The following is a 16,073-nucleotide window of genomic DNA, read 5'->3' as shown; positions in this document are numbered from 1 at the left end:
CATTTCTGGCCCAACAAAGATGCAAGAATTGTTTTTTTCTTAATTTTATTTTATAGTTTTCAACATATTCACTTTGTGACTCTACACACTTTTTCTAGCGATGATTTCATCTCTGTAACCACCGCCAAATAGTTCTCGGAAAAGTAGAACATTTTCTCTTTATTTGACGGAAAAATCTGTCCTGGGAGCGAAATCTTTAAATGAGGGAACAAACACAAGTCACTGTAAAGGCGATGGTATAGCCGCAAGCTTTCTCTTGTCTAATTGTTGATTTAAAATGTGACGCTTGTTGTTGCAATATTTGGACGACCCGAACGTTCATCGTCTCGCAAGCTCTTACGGCCACGATTAAATTCCGTAACCCAAAATGACTAAATGACTTAAAGACAGCTTGATACTCGATTTTGTTCATTTTCGTAAAAACACGATTGCTTAGAAAAACTAGCTGAAGTTTTGGTGAGTCAACGCGTCAGAAGACTTACAACCATTGAGGTCGGAAACATATCAAGTCACCCCCGTAGGCTGTCCCACGGACCATCCGATTGCTTTGATTAAATTCAAAACCTTCAAACATGAAGCCCACAAATGAGTTTTGTCTGCAGCATTTTATTTGTTGTAGCACTTCAGACGAAATGAATATTTATGAACCTCGGCGGTGGACCAGACCGGACAAAACTACACGGTTGGTGGCAACATTTGGTGGCAATATTTTATTTCGAAGAATTTCCCGCTCCCGTACGTCGTTTATGATGCGCGCCACTGGCACCGGGACGGCGGAAAGCCACTGACGGAAATACTATTTCCCTTGCGTGCCGAAAATAAAGTGTCGAACGGAACGGGGACCGCTTTTGAAGGGCGTCCTCCTCAACAAAAAACCGTATGCTAGCGAGAACCGTTAAGCCGTGTGGCAAGATGCGCCACACGAATACACAAGCAACGACCGATTGTTGGCGGCGTATGTTACACGTCGCGTCGCACTTCAAAAAGTAGCAGCAGGGACAATCTGAAAGGGAAATCCACGAGCCCCGTCCGCCATCCAACAATGGAGGGCACTGGCAAGGGCTTCTGGCAAGAAGTATTCACTGGCAGAGGTGCAAACGGCGGAGGTGATTGGCACGAGACTCCCCCGTCATAAATCTCCATAATTTCACGTCAAACTTTTAATACCGGGCCATTTAATTTGTCCAAACCGCCGGCGGTGGTCGGCAGGACGTCTTTGACGTCGTCGAAAGTTTTCCGGCGCGTCCTTTCGTTCGTCGGTGCGATCTTCCCGATCCACACTTACGGTCCTCGATGCCACGCGGAGAAACCCGGAGAAAGGCACGCAAAGGATTACTTTCGGGTCCTGCACGGCACGGCCTTTCGCAGGTGGACCACCGCCTGGTGGACGTTCTTTAAGGACGCGGACCCGGCCCACCGGGCGAAACGAGTATACGGGTATGATTGGCCATTGACTGGGAGTGCAGGTGGCTTAATTAGTTCGCTACACAACGTTCTCACTTTTATTCACCACTCAGCCTCGGAAAATGCCGTGCTCTGTTGTTTACGTCCATCGTGCGGGCTGAATTTCCAGAGTTTTTCGGAAAAGCAAACGCGGCGACGTACTTCAGTAAGACGGTGCCAACAACCGTACCATTTCGGAGCCGAGGACCTCCTTCGGTATTTTCCATTGGGCATTTGTTTTGTGAGCAAAGCGTAGAGTCGCTGCGTGCAGGTTTTAATTAACAAACGGCAACGGCAACCAGCCATCCGAAGACCTCCTGCCATTCATTTTGTCGTCCAACTGCTGCTCCAACTCGTCAAACGATGGTTGAGCTTAGGACATAAAATCGAGGCACTCGACGACGGTGACGACGAGGACAACGACGAAAAATTAGTGCTTCGAGCTACCCAGCCTGGGATAATACTTGACCCGGCTTTTGTGAGTCTCAATTCACGATCCTTATTTTCTGATGCCTCTAATGTAACGTAGGAGAAGCGCCCAACGATTGGCCAACCACCGGAGGCAACGGCAAAAAAACTGAAAACTCAAACTGAATCAGTCGACCGTTCCAATCTCTGTGATCTGTGATCCGGCCAATCGTGCCCATAAACGTTTATTTACGGAGCATAAAGTAAACTCATTGGAGGCTACGAACGAGCGATCAGCATAAAAAAAGGGCACGACCTCTGTGGGGCGTTCGAACATCGTTAAGGCGGTTCTTTGGCGTGTTGGCAAACCGGAAATGTTAAAAAACAGGAACCACACACACTGGCCGATGGTAATGCATCAGCCATTACGCAGCACACCCGGGCAGGACAGGCAGGACGACGCGATCAAGCCGCGATGATTGGAGGCCGCAGTGGCGAGAAATGATTTGTCAATATTGGAACATTCCGCCGAGTGTGCCGCCGAGGACATTACCGCCCGATGGTTGCCCGTTGCGTTGCGTGGCAGCGATTTTTATGCTCCACAACATCATTATGGCACCGAGGCTGCGCGCTGCGATCAATCGAAACGGAGGGCCGAAACGGACTGGTGCGATGTTCGATGCTGCTCGCCGATAAGCGGTGGGACCATTTGCGTGTGTTGGCGACACATTGGGCCCGGGATTCTGGGTTTTGTATTGCTTCATTTAGAAAACGGTTCAAGAAACATTTACTAAACGCCTCATTAGTTTCCTCGTTCCGTTCCATCTTTCGGTTTGATAGTTGTGTTTTGTGTTCCATTTTTCCCCCGTTTGGTTCCGTCTGTCCGTTTACGTTTAGTAACAGTTTGTGTTGTGTTCGTTCAACGCTTAAACGCTTTACCGCATCAACATCTATCGATAAGAGTCTCGAAACCGAAACCATCCAATCGAACTGAATCGAAAAACGAACCCATCAGTCCACCAACCAGTCCACCAATTGGCCACTCATCAAACCCCATTGGCAAATCGTCACCATCATGAACGTGTTTCGCAGTCGGGGAGTCACTAATGCCTCGTTTTTTCCATGTACCGTGAATCCGTCACCACCACAGGGCAATGCGGCCAACTCGTCGGAGACATCGATGGCCACGCAACCGGGCGGATCGGTCACGTCGAGGGCAGCCTCGGAGAGCCGATCGGGACCACCGGGAAGCAGCAGTGGCAGCGTGCCGACCCACCAGAATCCTACCGCAACCGGGGCCAAATTCCGACACGGGCTGCTGCAGCTGATGATCCACACGATCGACCCTCTGCACGATGGTAAGTGAACCGGCGGCCGCCAGGATGGGGTTCGTACCAAAGAGAAAACGCACAAAATGACGATGACGAGGTCCCCGTGACCTGCTGGCTGCTGTTCTGTGTAGCTTCTACTCACCCTCATGCCTACCACCATCCACTCTTCCAATGCCCATCCTGCGTCCGACCTCCGAAACATCTTGTAAAACCCACCGCCACATGCATCATCATTCATTTGCCAAGCTTTAGACCGCCCGTTAACTGCAACTGTGTTCCCTGTCGATGTTCCCGGCACCGCACGGTGCCGATCGAAAGGCGCTCGATGTACATAAATGTTGCGTTTTCGTTACCCACGATGAACACGTTTTCGTTGGGCGATCGTCTCCATCCGGTTTTTGTTTGCAGCCACACACACGCACGCACATATACTCGCAGCGACCGCAGCATAAATTCAATTCACCTAACAACGTGTTTTAACGAAGCAAAAAGAAATGTTGCCGCCGTATCGTTTAGAATTTTTGAAGCCCGAGCACCCCGTTTCTGTTTGCCGCCGTTTCTGGTTTGTGTGCTTAGTTCGTCGCTTCATTATGCTGTTACTAAGGCCGCTACAAAAACATACAGCCGCGTCCGCGCCCCGTGTATTAATGTTGCTGTCATGTACGCTTAATTTTCCATTTTTTCTCTCTCGCCCTCTCATTACCGCCTCAGTCAGTAAACTCACACAACGAATCATAAATATGCGCGCTCGCATACATTGTCCTTTCGTTTTGTTTAGATTCTTTTTTTTTTTGGTTTGGCTTAACACCCGAAAACACCCTGGAATCCTGGCCCCCGGAAATCATTAATAATCTTTTACGCCACACGTATGGGCGTAACGGTCAAAAGCGGTTGACCATGCGAAAAACATCACCCACAACATCTTCTCCACACACACACACACGCTCACACACGAGTTCCCGCACATCACGGAAAAATGGCAGACCGACGAAGCAAAAGTCAGCCATCGCCAGGACCGAGCATCACTCGGTTGGTCGGCCGATCGGTGCTGATGTTTGCTTCGCGTGCCAGCAGCGGGTGTTTTCGTCCTTCGGAGTGGTGGGCTGGCCAACTGACCATATTCCAACACACACACACACACACACACAGACGCGCGCACCAAACTAGCCACCCGGCCCCCGACGGACGAAACGGACCCATCGGTCATAGTTTAAGTATACAGTTTGGAAGATTAATATGTTTGCCATTTATGATTAAATGGAGTAGAAAGTTGCGTTGCGGTTTGCGTTAATTGTTAGAGCTGTCTCTTAGTGTGTCTCGTTAATCATGTCGATTGGCCTAGCGAATAGATGCGTAAGATGCGTAACTCTGTTGGTAAAATGTAACGAGAAACGGAGTCGAACGAGAGACACGACAGGTTGCAATCGCGCGGATGGCATGAGGCACGCGAAACGTTCAAGACGATGCCCAATCGGGTAGTGTTGTAAGTTTTCTTCGTAAGCTTTTGCGATGATTTGACTCGACTCGACTGTCGTCGGCGTACACATGGACCGAAATGAATCAACCACTTCTGTCTGATCATGCTTTGTCTATGCTTTACTGTAAATATCGCATACCGTAAACGTTCCATGTATCCGCCACATCCGTTCAGTAGGTTCATCTGTGTAACATAAAACTCATCATCAATCGTTTAAATTGCTGAAATAAATGTTAATCGCTACCAATTCCACGAATTCCACTTCTTGCAGGCCAACGTACCGAGCCGACGCTCGCTGGTTATTTGCGGCTACACTTTGATCTTTCCGTTCTGCGGGAAATGTTTTATAAATATTTTGCAAACCCACCGGGGAGAGAAAATTGAACGTTGATCATCCGCTTTTTTGCATAATGAATGCGTCCACCACTCATTTCCACGTCCGAGACCCCGGGTCGCCGGGATCGCGACGCATTAGCGCCAGTGACGACAACTTCATCTGCACTTCTCATCATCATTTGCCATTCGCCGTTGGCCGACGGACGATTGTGGCAACAAACGGTTGAATTTCGACTGGAGTTACGTTAGCTCCCAAATCGCCGAAGAGAGGCGAATAAAACAGGCAACAACTTCCATGTCAACCGGCAATTAATCTTACGCCACCGGCACCGGGACCAATCTCAGGGATCTTCGACCGGACCGGTGCCTAATCGCAGCCAGGGCAGCCCTCAACTGCTTATCAGCACTGGGCACTGTGCACGTCAAATGGAGCATTTCTGCTTTAATTCACGTCGACGGCAAACGGCAAACAAGTTGAACCAGAAAGCGATTTCGAGCGAGCCCAAAATCAACGTAGCCTTCGCCTCCGCAATTCGCAACGCAACGAGCCACCGGGAGCCACGAGAGAACGACCTTCAACAACCCACTCCGGTGGCAACGTAAATGGGTTTGAGGGGCACGATTAGAGATAGCTTGAAAAATGTCTTCCTGTCCGCCCGCTGGGAGGCCCGCGCTGTGTAGGTGTGCACTTCAGGAGCGTGTGCACTTTGAAGTGTTTTTCTTTCGTTTTTGCAAACATTTACTTCCGGAGGGCACAGGCCATTACTGGAGCGGCCTAGCGGTCCGACAGCAAATATTGAGGCCGCACCTACGTGGCCGTAGGCGGCCGTTGGGGTAACACTCTTCAAAGATGGAGAAAACATTAGCGCTACAGAAAGTGGGGCATGTTTGGTTCTTTTAAGCTGCGTTTGTTAAATCAACGGAGACCGGCACAAATGGAGGGTTTAAGGTAACCACTCCAGTCCAACCGCCTGTGCCTATTGCGTGCCGGGTACTTATGCTGAGCCGGTGTGTGTGTGTCGAACCATCGACGTTAAAGGGCGCGTTTTCTCGCAAAAAGGATGCACTTCATAGCCATCTGTCGAGTGTGGAGCGATGAGAGCATAATGTTGGCGCGCTAGCGATCGCGCTTCCAGGTCATCGCGTCAGATGACGGTTTCAAATATCACACACACACACACACGCTCCACGTGCTGGTGGCCCGTTTTATCGACACAATAAGTGTCAGTCACGAAGAATTTTAAACGGCGGTTCGTAAGGGTCATAAAATGGAAGCATATGTTGTTTGCCATTATCGTTTGTCGTCACCCCAACAGACGATAAACCTGTGCGACTTTTGGGCATCGAAACCGTCAGTGGGACCCGTTTGTGTCCGGCAGATTGAAAATCCCAACATAAATATGGGAACATTACGGGCTATGAAGACCACTAGATTCCCGACACATCCGATAGTTGGTCTTAAACAGTGAGGCAAATGATGAAAAAAATAAATGCTTGATGGGATAGGTAGGTAAATTATGCTTTGAGGATGCAGGATAACACACCCGAGACCAGTAGGTAGTTATAGATTTGAAGCGGTTGGGAAATAAATGCCATGAATCAGGCGTAACCTATCACTCTCGGCACAGTCACGTACCACGGAGTTCGACGTAGAGTTGGCATCGTTTCGGTAGGTTAGGTGAGGCCTAGACAGGGATGCTTTGCCCTTCGATCGCAAGGCTCAGATCACTGGTTAGTGTTCGTAGCGCTACTGAAGCATCCGCAGGATGACTGGTGCGTTACTACTTGGATATAGTCAGTCTGACTTCAGTCTGCGAATACTCGGTGCCTCAAAAGTAAGGGTCTTGCTATTAGACCATAGTTCACACATTGCCGCATGTAGAATAGCCAGTAAGTAGGCAGAATTATCCTAATAAAAAGAAATTTGTATTTTGAAAACCCTTAACCGAAGGGAAATGTGTCACGTCTTTGAATATTTTTGAACTCTCCTTCGTTCTCCTTAGGAACAACCTAAATTGAACACTAACAGTTTTAAACTGGTACTTTTTCGGGCGTAGTATATCACCCCTTTCAGTGTTATGATTTTAGAAAAGAAGCTACAAACCACATAGACTGAAGAGAGCGAGACAGACGGTAACAGAGGCACAGAAATATGGTAAAACTGTAAATTGATGTAATTGATCACTACGCCATCCATTCCCTCCGATCCTAGCCCCGGAGAACCAGGTTTTGAGCTCAAAGCCCTCTTGTTTACTCGAGCCTAGGTAGGAGCTTATAAAAAAATCATGCCTTCTAGTATCGACAAAATGGGCCAGGATATGGGCCTGGTCGAGTGCACAGAAAGATCATAAACGATGCTCCCGAAGCCTCCCGGTCTGGAGAAGAGTGATGTTTTATTCACAAAATATCACTTCAAACCGACACGTGGCCGTCCGTGGCCACCGACCACGTGTCGTCGGGCATCGGGCCACGTAGCCCACGATGGCCGGCAAAAAGTGCAACAATTTGCCGCAAGCGAGGGCTCTCTGCGGATCTTTTATTCATTCACCGGAATATAAATGGATCAATTTATGTGCCTCCGGGCATCGAGGGTGGTCGGGCGTTGGTCAAGCTTTGACCTGACCTTCCTTTAAATATGTGTTGTTTCCTGGTCCCGGCGCTGCAAGGGCAAGGGTGTGATACGTGCAGCATGCGAAGAAATAAAACGAATGTTCCATCTCCCGTGCTTGGACACGTTTCGTTTTCCGGAGAAGAATATTCAAATTATGCTGGCAAACGAACGGGGCGGCACATTAGCCCTGGCCCCCCCAGCTGTTACACAGTCTGCTCACGTTGTTTAATCGAACTTTGTTTAAATACCGCACTCAAGCTGGTCGTCCTGTCGGCGTACGGAAGGGAAGGGCCGAAAAAAGGAACCTCGCGACCACCACAACGATGGTCACGATGCCAGCGTTAGTCTAATGTTGGGGGCCACGCAAATGAGCGTAACTTTCCCGTTAATTAAACTACTTTCACCACTTTCCACCCGGCGACCCGGTTAGTGTGTCCTGATTCGGGGAAATATTTCGTGGAACGACGACGGAGACCGTATCCATCATCATGCATAGTTTGTAGTGTCCGCTAATGGTTATTAGATTGCAGTATGCTTTTCGTTTCTCATACATCACGTACACAGGAGCAGTCAAATCATCAGAAAAGTTTACGCCAGAAACAGAAAACGGCCACACCGTGGCCAGGTTCATGAACAAATGTGAATAATAGCATTTGTTTTGTACATAGAAACAGTGTGTGTTTTAGTTCGGAATGGTATTGTAGCTCGTTGTCTGTTCATCGTAAGAAAAGCTAAACAAACACCGTTTCAATGTTGATCGTGTTACACGCTGCCAGTTCCCGTGGAATGTTCGTTCAGTTTGCAACTGCCACCATCTCCGGTTTGCCATCTGTCTGTCGCCGCCGCTGTTCTGCATTCGTTTCCTGTTCTTTCTGCCTTCTTGTAACAAAAAAAAAACAAACAAACTAACTAACCAACAAAAGGCCAAACGGCCAAATGAAGCAAACAAAAAACCACCACGTATCATGCTCAAAATTTGTTCCAGAATTTAATCCATAATTGGCAAATTCCATACTAACATTACGTAATAACATAATAAAAGATCCCGTTCCAGGTAAAGTCGATGAAAAGGCGACGCAGCTGCACGCGATCGCTTCGCTGAAGGTCCTGCTGGACGCCACCAAGCCGCAGCGGGGCGCCGCCACGTCGTCCGCGGCGAACCATGTTAAAATTAATCTAAAAGAAACCACCTTAGCTAGCGATCGTCCAAATGGAAACATAGATACAACAATTGATTCGGTAAGTAGTGATCCGATTCGAATCCAAAGTGCTGCGGGTGCAGATTTACTCGAAGGAAATAGTTTTCAAATAGAAGCGATTGTTTGCTCCTTGTCCGTTCTGATAGAGTAAAACGGCAAATCGCACTACACTCCTCGTCCTCCCGGTAGCCAAAATTGACCGCCTCTGGCCGCCCATGCGAGTCCGAACGCTGATGCAACAGCGATCGCCCGACAAAATTCCCATGAACCGAAAGCGAGAGTTGATTGGCGAGAACCATTTTCTGCCATTTATTGTTCTGTCCCATCGGGACAGGCAAGCAGCCAGCATCGGGCGAACTCAGGCCATCGGACCACCCGCCTGGAACTCGATTAGTCCGTGGGTCCAATTTCAATTGCAGCCGACGACCTCTCGGGAGGTGCCACAAACCCCTGGATGGCCCATTGGGCAATGGTTGTTTTTGATCACCACTCGGTCCGTTTCCCTCTATTTTTAGCCTGCCCGTTGCTAACCGCAAAACCGGTAGCCTCTTCTCTTGTCACGGCACCCGCACCCCCCCTCCTTGGCTATGCAAAGTGGTGTGTTGTTGCGAGAGAGTTGTTGCAAACCACACCAAAGCAAGACACAGCCCTCTGTGGCACGGCTTGGCATGCTGCCCAACGCGCTGCGGTTCCGGCTGGACACGGCTTGATTGACAACTGTCTGCCGGGTGGGGGCCAGTGTCCGCGAAAGAAAGGATTCGAAGAGCGAGAAAGGACGCAGCCATCGAGCGGGAAACGTGAAAGCTCGGAGACCATCCACGTCGGCGTCGCAGCGCAACTGTTGCCGGCCTCTAATGAATATTGCATGCCACACTTTGGCCGGGGCATTCCCTGGTCGGGCGTGGAAATTGAATTCCCATTTTTTTTCTGATCCACGTTTACCCTGCTTCGCTTGGCTTGGCAGACACCGACTGCTGCCGAGCGGGAAAGTCTGTAAAACCGAGCGCTTCCGGTCTTCTCGGACTATTTCGGGTGGGAATGATCTGTGTCTAGTTTTTTTTCCATAAACTTTGCCAACGAAAAATAACGAAGCCAGAGAGAGAGAGCAGGGAACAGCCGACAGCCGACTGCTGGCCGTTGTGAATTATAGGAGTCGAAATAATTCGATCCTTCCGCAGCATTCCCCGTCAAGGAGCCGTAATTTGGCGTAAACTAGCGTTGTCTTGCCACGAAAGGGAAGAATCGATTTTAGCATAAATTTCGAACGTCCGTTCCATAAAACATTGGACAGTGTTCGTGCTGGAACGTTATCGGTGTTATTTTTCCTGTTGTTTGAGATATGACTGCTTTCGGGTAGCTAGACATAAAAATGCCAAACAAACGGAATTGGGAAATGATCGGGCGCTTCTGCTGCAGAACCGATTACTGAACCGATCGTCCAAGTATGCAGACGATTTTCAGTGCAAAATGTACTTTAAAATGACATATCAGGTTAATGCATGAAATGAAAAAAAACAGTCTTTGAGGTAAAGTAATTCGGCGCACAGAGGAGCTCATTGTATAATGTAGTTGGCTTTCGATTGTCATCTCATTTTGTTGTTACTTTCGAAGACAGTCAGATATGTTGCATCAACACATTCCTTATCAGACGCTGTCTTAGCTAACGCTGTTGGATTTACTTTGACAGCCAGCCACCTGAACCTTTTTTAACATCAAGCGATTCCAGTAAATCAGATAAATTTCATTCAGTTTCCTAGCAGCCATATTAACAATTGCATTCCACATTTTTCCCGCCCGGCCACGTGAAAGACTTCCTGAATACCACAACATTAAGGATATGACTTCGTGTCTTCAGCGAACGAAACACAAGACACCGGAGCTTTGTCGAAGTATTTCCCAATAAGACTAACACGTCCATCAAGCATGCATAGTGGTTATTCTGCCGCTACCGAAGTGGATGCCATATTTTAGTCCACTCACGCTCCGACTGTCCGTACGGTCGTACCGCCTCATGCAAGTATAATCGGCCAGCGTATCAGTGAATCAATTTTTCACAATCTTCCACAATTTCGTTTGCATCGCTTCGTCTTCTGCACACCGGGATCGAACCCGGGCCTGGCTCGCCCTACCCCTGGCCAGGATATTTAGTTTGAAAGATATTGACTTTCGGTGACAAAAAAGAAAGGTTTCCCACTGAAATTGATTCTCAGGCGGAGCGCCCTGCCAGGGCCGGTTCAAGTTTGCGCTGACTGTTTGGCCAAACTTGGCAGCCGCAGCCGCGCAAACTGGCCCAACACTGTCTAACCGTCCCGGTCCAGTTGGGAAATCTTGCGAAAGCAACCGTCGGATGTCTGCAGTACTTCACTTTATCGCCCGAGCTACTGCCATCTTCGGTGAGCCGAACTCTTGGTGGTTGCCGTGAACAATTCGCCGATTTTCAGATCGCTCCCTGTTCTTTTCTTTTTCTCCCCCTTTGCCGCTAGCTGTTCGACGAGAAGCTTTTCATCTAAACGTGTACCATTGGCTCCATTTGTCTAGTGCAAACACATTGTGCTGATTTTGGCATTTTTCCCGTGCGCACACTGCTCGGCCAGAAATTCGGTCTTTTTCGGGCGCTCCCGGGAAGGCGGTCGGGGAACGTGAAAAACATCACTTTCCCGACCGACTGACGTTTGTTTTCAGCGGCGACGGAACCCGAATGGCGCTAATCCAGTGTCTGATGTCTGCAAAATGGCGACAGCGAGAGCGTTGCTGGTGATGAGATTTGAATAGAGATATGCAAATGCGGTGCTGGCTGGGCCGTTTGCTCCAGCCCCCGATGCCCGTAGGGCCGGGACGTCCGGACGTATCTCGTTGGCAGCCCCTGGAAACGATCAAGAGAGAGGCCGTAGAGATGTGGCTCGAATGTGGGATGGTTATTGAGATGATGCCACACCATCACCGCCAGCCGCAAGGACCTAACGCTTCACGTATCGGGAACGAACTGGAACGATCAAGATTGAGGTTCCCGAGTTGGCCGGAATTTTTCGAACGCCTCCCAAGCTGTGACGCTATCTTCCGCACTTATCGGAGCGAAAACAATAGCCCGTCGTGGACCCGGACCCGAACGGAAATGGGCACCGAAACCGGAAGCGAGCCTGGGTCCTGTGCTTTAGTATGCGGCTTTTTTTTTTCGGGGACACAAATGTAATGCACCCGAGAGCACTAACACACGGACACGAAGAAAGTGGGACACCCGGAACACGTGGGATGGCGTAGAAGGCCAGCCTGCCAGCAATCTGCCACGCATTCCGATTCCGTGCGTCGATCTGATGACCAAATAACGGAAGGCGATGGAGAAAATGGGCAAAACATTTGTAACGTGAACTCCGAAAAAGAGGAAACCGTGAAGGGCACGAGGGTCGTCAATAGTTGATGGTGCTCTTGCTCGCCCATTGCGGAACGGAACGGCCAGAGCATAGCGGCCGTGACAACGTGTCAAAATGGGAACTAAGCTCTTATTCACGCCAGAGAAAGAAAGAATATGTATTCTTTCTCGGTCGCTAAAACGAATGTAAATAACAGTCAAATTCATCCGGAATGCGAATGCCCGACCATTGTTTGTTTCACCACTTTCTGAGGGTGGCACACGAAAAACGCTAAAGGACTTCCAAATCCTCCCGACGACGGAAACTTCCCGAAACTCCGGCAAAAACGCAGGACGCTTAATGAGACGCGACCCACAAAAGGTCATCGGAGAGCACCATTTTCAAGGGCACCGTTACGACTCCACGATGTAACTGTGTTGTGCGTTGCTGGCCCACGTGGCCACGTGTTTTCCATGGACGGTGCGTGCGATCGTTAAAAATGGTGTGAATCGTTCGTCGCTCCATTTCGCTTCGTTCCAGTACCCGATTTAAAAACCAACCATTTATTTCGATGCCCAGGTCCGTTACTTTGCCGATGCTGGTGTTGGTGGGGAGTTTTCACAGCGCTCCGAAATAGTGGCCGTACAACGGACTGGCGAAGGCTCATCGCCCACGACGACGTTCGTTAGATGTTTCTGGTGTTTGGGGTTTCGTTAATAAATGAACATTTAAATAAAAACTGATGACGATATTCAAATGTGTAGAATCAGTTTTGAAATTGATGCACACAGTACTGACATGTTGATAGGATTATTTTCATTCAGCATACCACATCCTTGATCATGTTTGCAATATAAAAATTCTAAACATTTTCAGTGAGAGTTACACGTTAAAATGCCTCAGCTCCGGTGCTGCTCTGCAAGCCACGGAAATACATGACAACTTAGAACGTCTCGCGAATGGGGCTTCACTGCTCCAGAATATGCTTTTACGGTTTTCCATATCACAATATCGGTGGTGCTGCCCCGTGTGATCTCAGACTGAAAAAATCGGTTTCTCTATAGGCCTATGGTTCTATTCCTGTTGCTTACTTACACGCAACCAGAACATATCATAAACGTAGTTCAATCGGATGTCTTTTTTGTAGGGTTGAAAATAATCGCAAAATTTAGTAGCGCTGAAGTGAAGTGATTCAAGAACCTCCGTTGCGGGGTTGCCGCAGTTGAAATACTTCACCTTGCATTGCCATATTGTTTATCTGGAGTTACACAGGGTTAATCTTCATTACAATTTAAATCTCAAACGGAATCTTTAACTAACAGAACCGTAATAACTTCATCGAGACTACAGGGAACTAGCTGTAAGTTTATCACAGGTATATGGCGTACTCTTGGGGTGCAAATGGGTCATCAAATCATGCAGCTAAAGCTGATTCTTCCAGGAATAAACTCAAATAAAGTGCAACATCAATGAGGTAACATTTATCTATTGAACACTTCCCTTGCAGGGTAACGAATTAGAGGAGGAACCACCAGAAGCACTGAGCATGTCGTGGCCAAAGGGTGCTAGGAAACGAATAACCTACCTACTAGTAGCTCCAATTATCTTTCCTCTGTACCTAACACTTCCCGACACCAGAACACCGAAGGGCAAGAAGTTCTTCCCTGTCACCTTCATCGGATCGATCCTGTGGATAGCCGCCTACTCGTATCTGATGGTGTGGTGGGCGACCGTCATCGGTGATACCTCGAAAATACCACCGGAGGTAAGTCGGATCTCGGGCGCGGGGCTCGTTCGAGTCCCGATTTCCGGCCTTAAGCCCAGCCCTGGTAATAAAACCTTGCTCCAAAGGTTCCCATTATCCCGTCAAAAGTTCCCAACTCCCGGCTATCTGTGCCACACCTAACCCCCCTAAACTGACCCTGCTCTCTGCTTCCAGGTTATGGGACTGACCTTTTTAGCAGCAGGTACCTCAATTCCTGATCTTATCACGTCTGTGATTGTGGCCCGCAAAGGGTTCGGCGATATGGCGGTGTCCAGCTCCGTGGGCAGCAACATTTTTGATGTGACAGTTGGGTAAGTCCACTTCGCCACACTGGTGTCTGTTGGTCGCACGCAGCGATTATAGTTTATTGCGCCGTGACTCCATTAAATAATGTTGAACACATCAGTGCACCATTAGGGAGTTAATTTAATTTCGAATGGCCGAAATTCTACAATTTAATTTCTTTTGGGCTTTTACTTTTGCACTAATGATTTTAATCCAACACCATGTAATGGGCAAACTGGCCACGACGCTAATGAACAACGTTTCACTTTATCTACTTTGCAGCCTTCCAATTCCGTGGCTAATGTACGGCATGATCTACGGGCAACCAGTCGAGGTTAACTCCGTCGGGATGGTGTGTTCGATCACGATCCTGTTCTTAATGTTGCTGTTCGTCGTCATGTCGATAGCTTGCTTCCGCTGGCGAATGAACAAAGGCCTGGGCTTCACCATGTTTATTCTGTACTTCGCATTCGTTGCCGTTTCGCTCATGTTCGAGTACGACGTGCTCATATGTCCGTTTTAAGCCTTGGGCTGACCACATGCCTATACATACCATACCAAGTAATACTCACACACGGAGGCGACTAACATTTACAGACCAACCCAAACAGCGCCGCTGTAAATGCACTACCAAGAGAAACGCCTACGGCCAGCACCGAGGTACGCGTACGCGTAACCGTTACAATAATAATGCAACAATGAAGCAAGGACTCGGCAACCACCGGTTGATTGGGGCGCCGAGCCATTGCCGACGACGCTTCACTTCCGCTAGGCATTCACATGAGATTGGACAATTAACATGTAGCGGATGATGTTCTGGGGGTGATAGGAATTCACTTACCACAGAAATTATCAAAGCATAACCCGAGAACACTATAGAGCATACTGAGGAAAAGGTAAAGAAAGAGCATCTAACGGCAACCAGGACAAAGGTGATAGAGCGAGCAAGGGAGGTGCGAATGGAGCATAAAACAAGTAAATGGACAGATACCAATCTTTTTAACAAAGCAAAGCAACGGTTATGGATTTCGATAGCACACGTTCAAGAGTTAGATAGTTGAAAAGAGTAAAAACTAATGAGTAAGAAAACTAAAACAAAAACTTACAAAAAGAGCAGTGCGGGGGCTTTAGTAACGCAAGGTCCGACATGTCGTCATGGCACGTGAATCGAGCAATGATAAAAATATAACGAACAAAACAAAGCAAAAAAAACATCTAAACAAAATCTACTAAGCAAACATACACTTTCGTTTCCAAAACTTTTAACTCCTGTTCTATATTCGCATCTATAGTATTCGATCTATAAGAATCAAGCAACGTGTATGAAAAGAAAACCAAACTCACATTTTAAATTATAACCAACCAAACAAAAAAACCTAAATGGTATCAATGGTAAATCCCTATATTTCAAATGAAACTTATCTAAAACACACAAAAAAACATAAACAAAATCGACTCTAGATAATGCGCCACGCCGCGCAGAAGCGAGGATGGATAAAACTTAAAACAAACGAACAAAACAAAAAAAACAACCCAAAAGTGGAGCAAAAAAACGAACTAACAAAAACCGTACTCAACAAAGCAGACAACTTCCATAACACTCTTTAGCTCTTTCTACGTACGACAAAAAACAATCTAGGAAGACGGTGCGGATGCGAAAGTAACTCATATATGCTAGATTTTAAACCAGTTTAAAGGATATCTTTCGAGAGAAACCGAAACAGAACAATGAAACATAATAACATACACATGCAGATCTATAGATATCAAACATCAATCCTATCTTCAAATCACAAAACGAGACAAACGGAACCATTGTGGAGCAAATACGGGAAGCGTTAATCTGGAACGCGACGAAGCAAAATCGATCC

At 47.9% G+C, this 16,073-nt stretch overlaps 1 protein-coding gene across 1 annotated transcript in view; it reads left to right on the top strand.

The window, feature by feature from the left end:
- The window catches only part of LOC128270788 (sodium/potassium/calcium exchanger Nckx30C), a 58,540-nt gene extending 43,815 nt beyond the window's left edge, over positions 1 to 14,725 (top strand). The window contains exons 5-9 of the mRNA XM_053008207.1: positions 3,002 to 3,209; positions 8,649 to 8,845; positions 13,660 to 13,917; positions 14,092 to 14,228; positions 14,485 to 14,725. Of these exons, the coding sequence (XP_052864167.1) occupies positions 3,002 to 3,209; positions 8,649 to 8,845; positions 13,660 to 13,917; positions 14,092 to 14,228; positions 14,485 to 14,725 (1,041 nt within the window). The remainder of the gene's footprint in view (positions 1 to 3,001; positions 3,210 to 8,648; positions 8,846 to 13,659; positions 13,918 to 14,091; positions 14,229 to 14,484) is intronic.
- The last annotated feature ends 1,348 nt before the right edge of the window (positions 14,726 to 16,073 follow it).

This window comes from Anopheles cruzii, chromosome 3, assembly GCF_943734635.1.
Source record: "Anopheles cruzii chromosome 3, idAnoCruzAS_RS32_06, whole genome shotgun sequence".
In the NCBI taxonomy this organism is placed as follows: domain Eukaryota; kingdom Metazoa; phylum Arthropoda; class Insecta; order Diptera; family Culicidae; genus Anopheles; species Anopheles cruzii.
The sequence above is the reverse complement of the archived record's forward strand: the minus strand, read 5'-3'. Positions and strand labels throughout refer to the sequence as shown.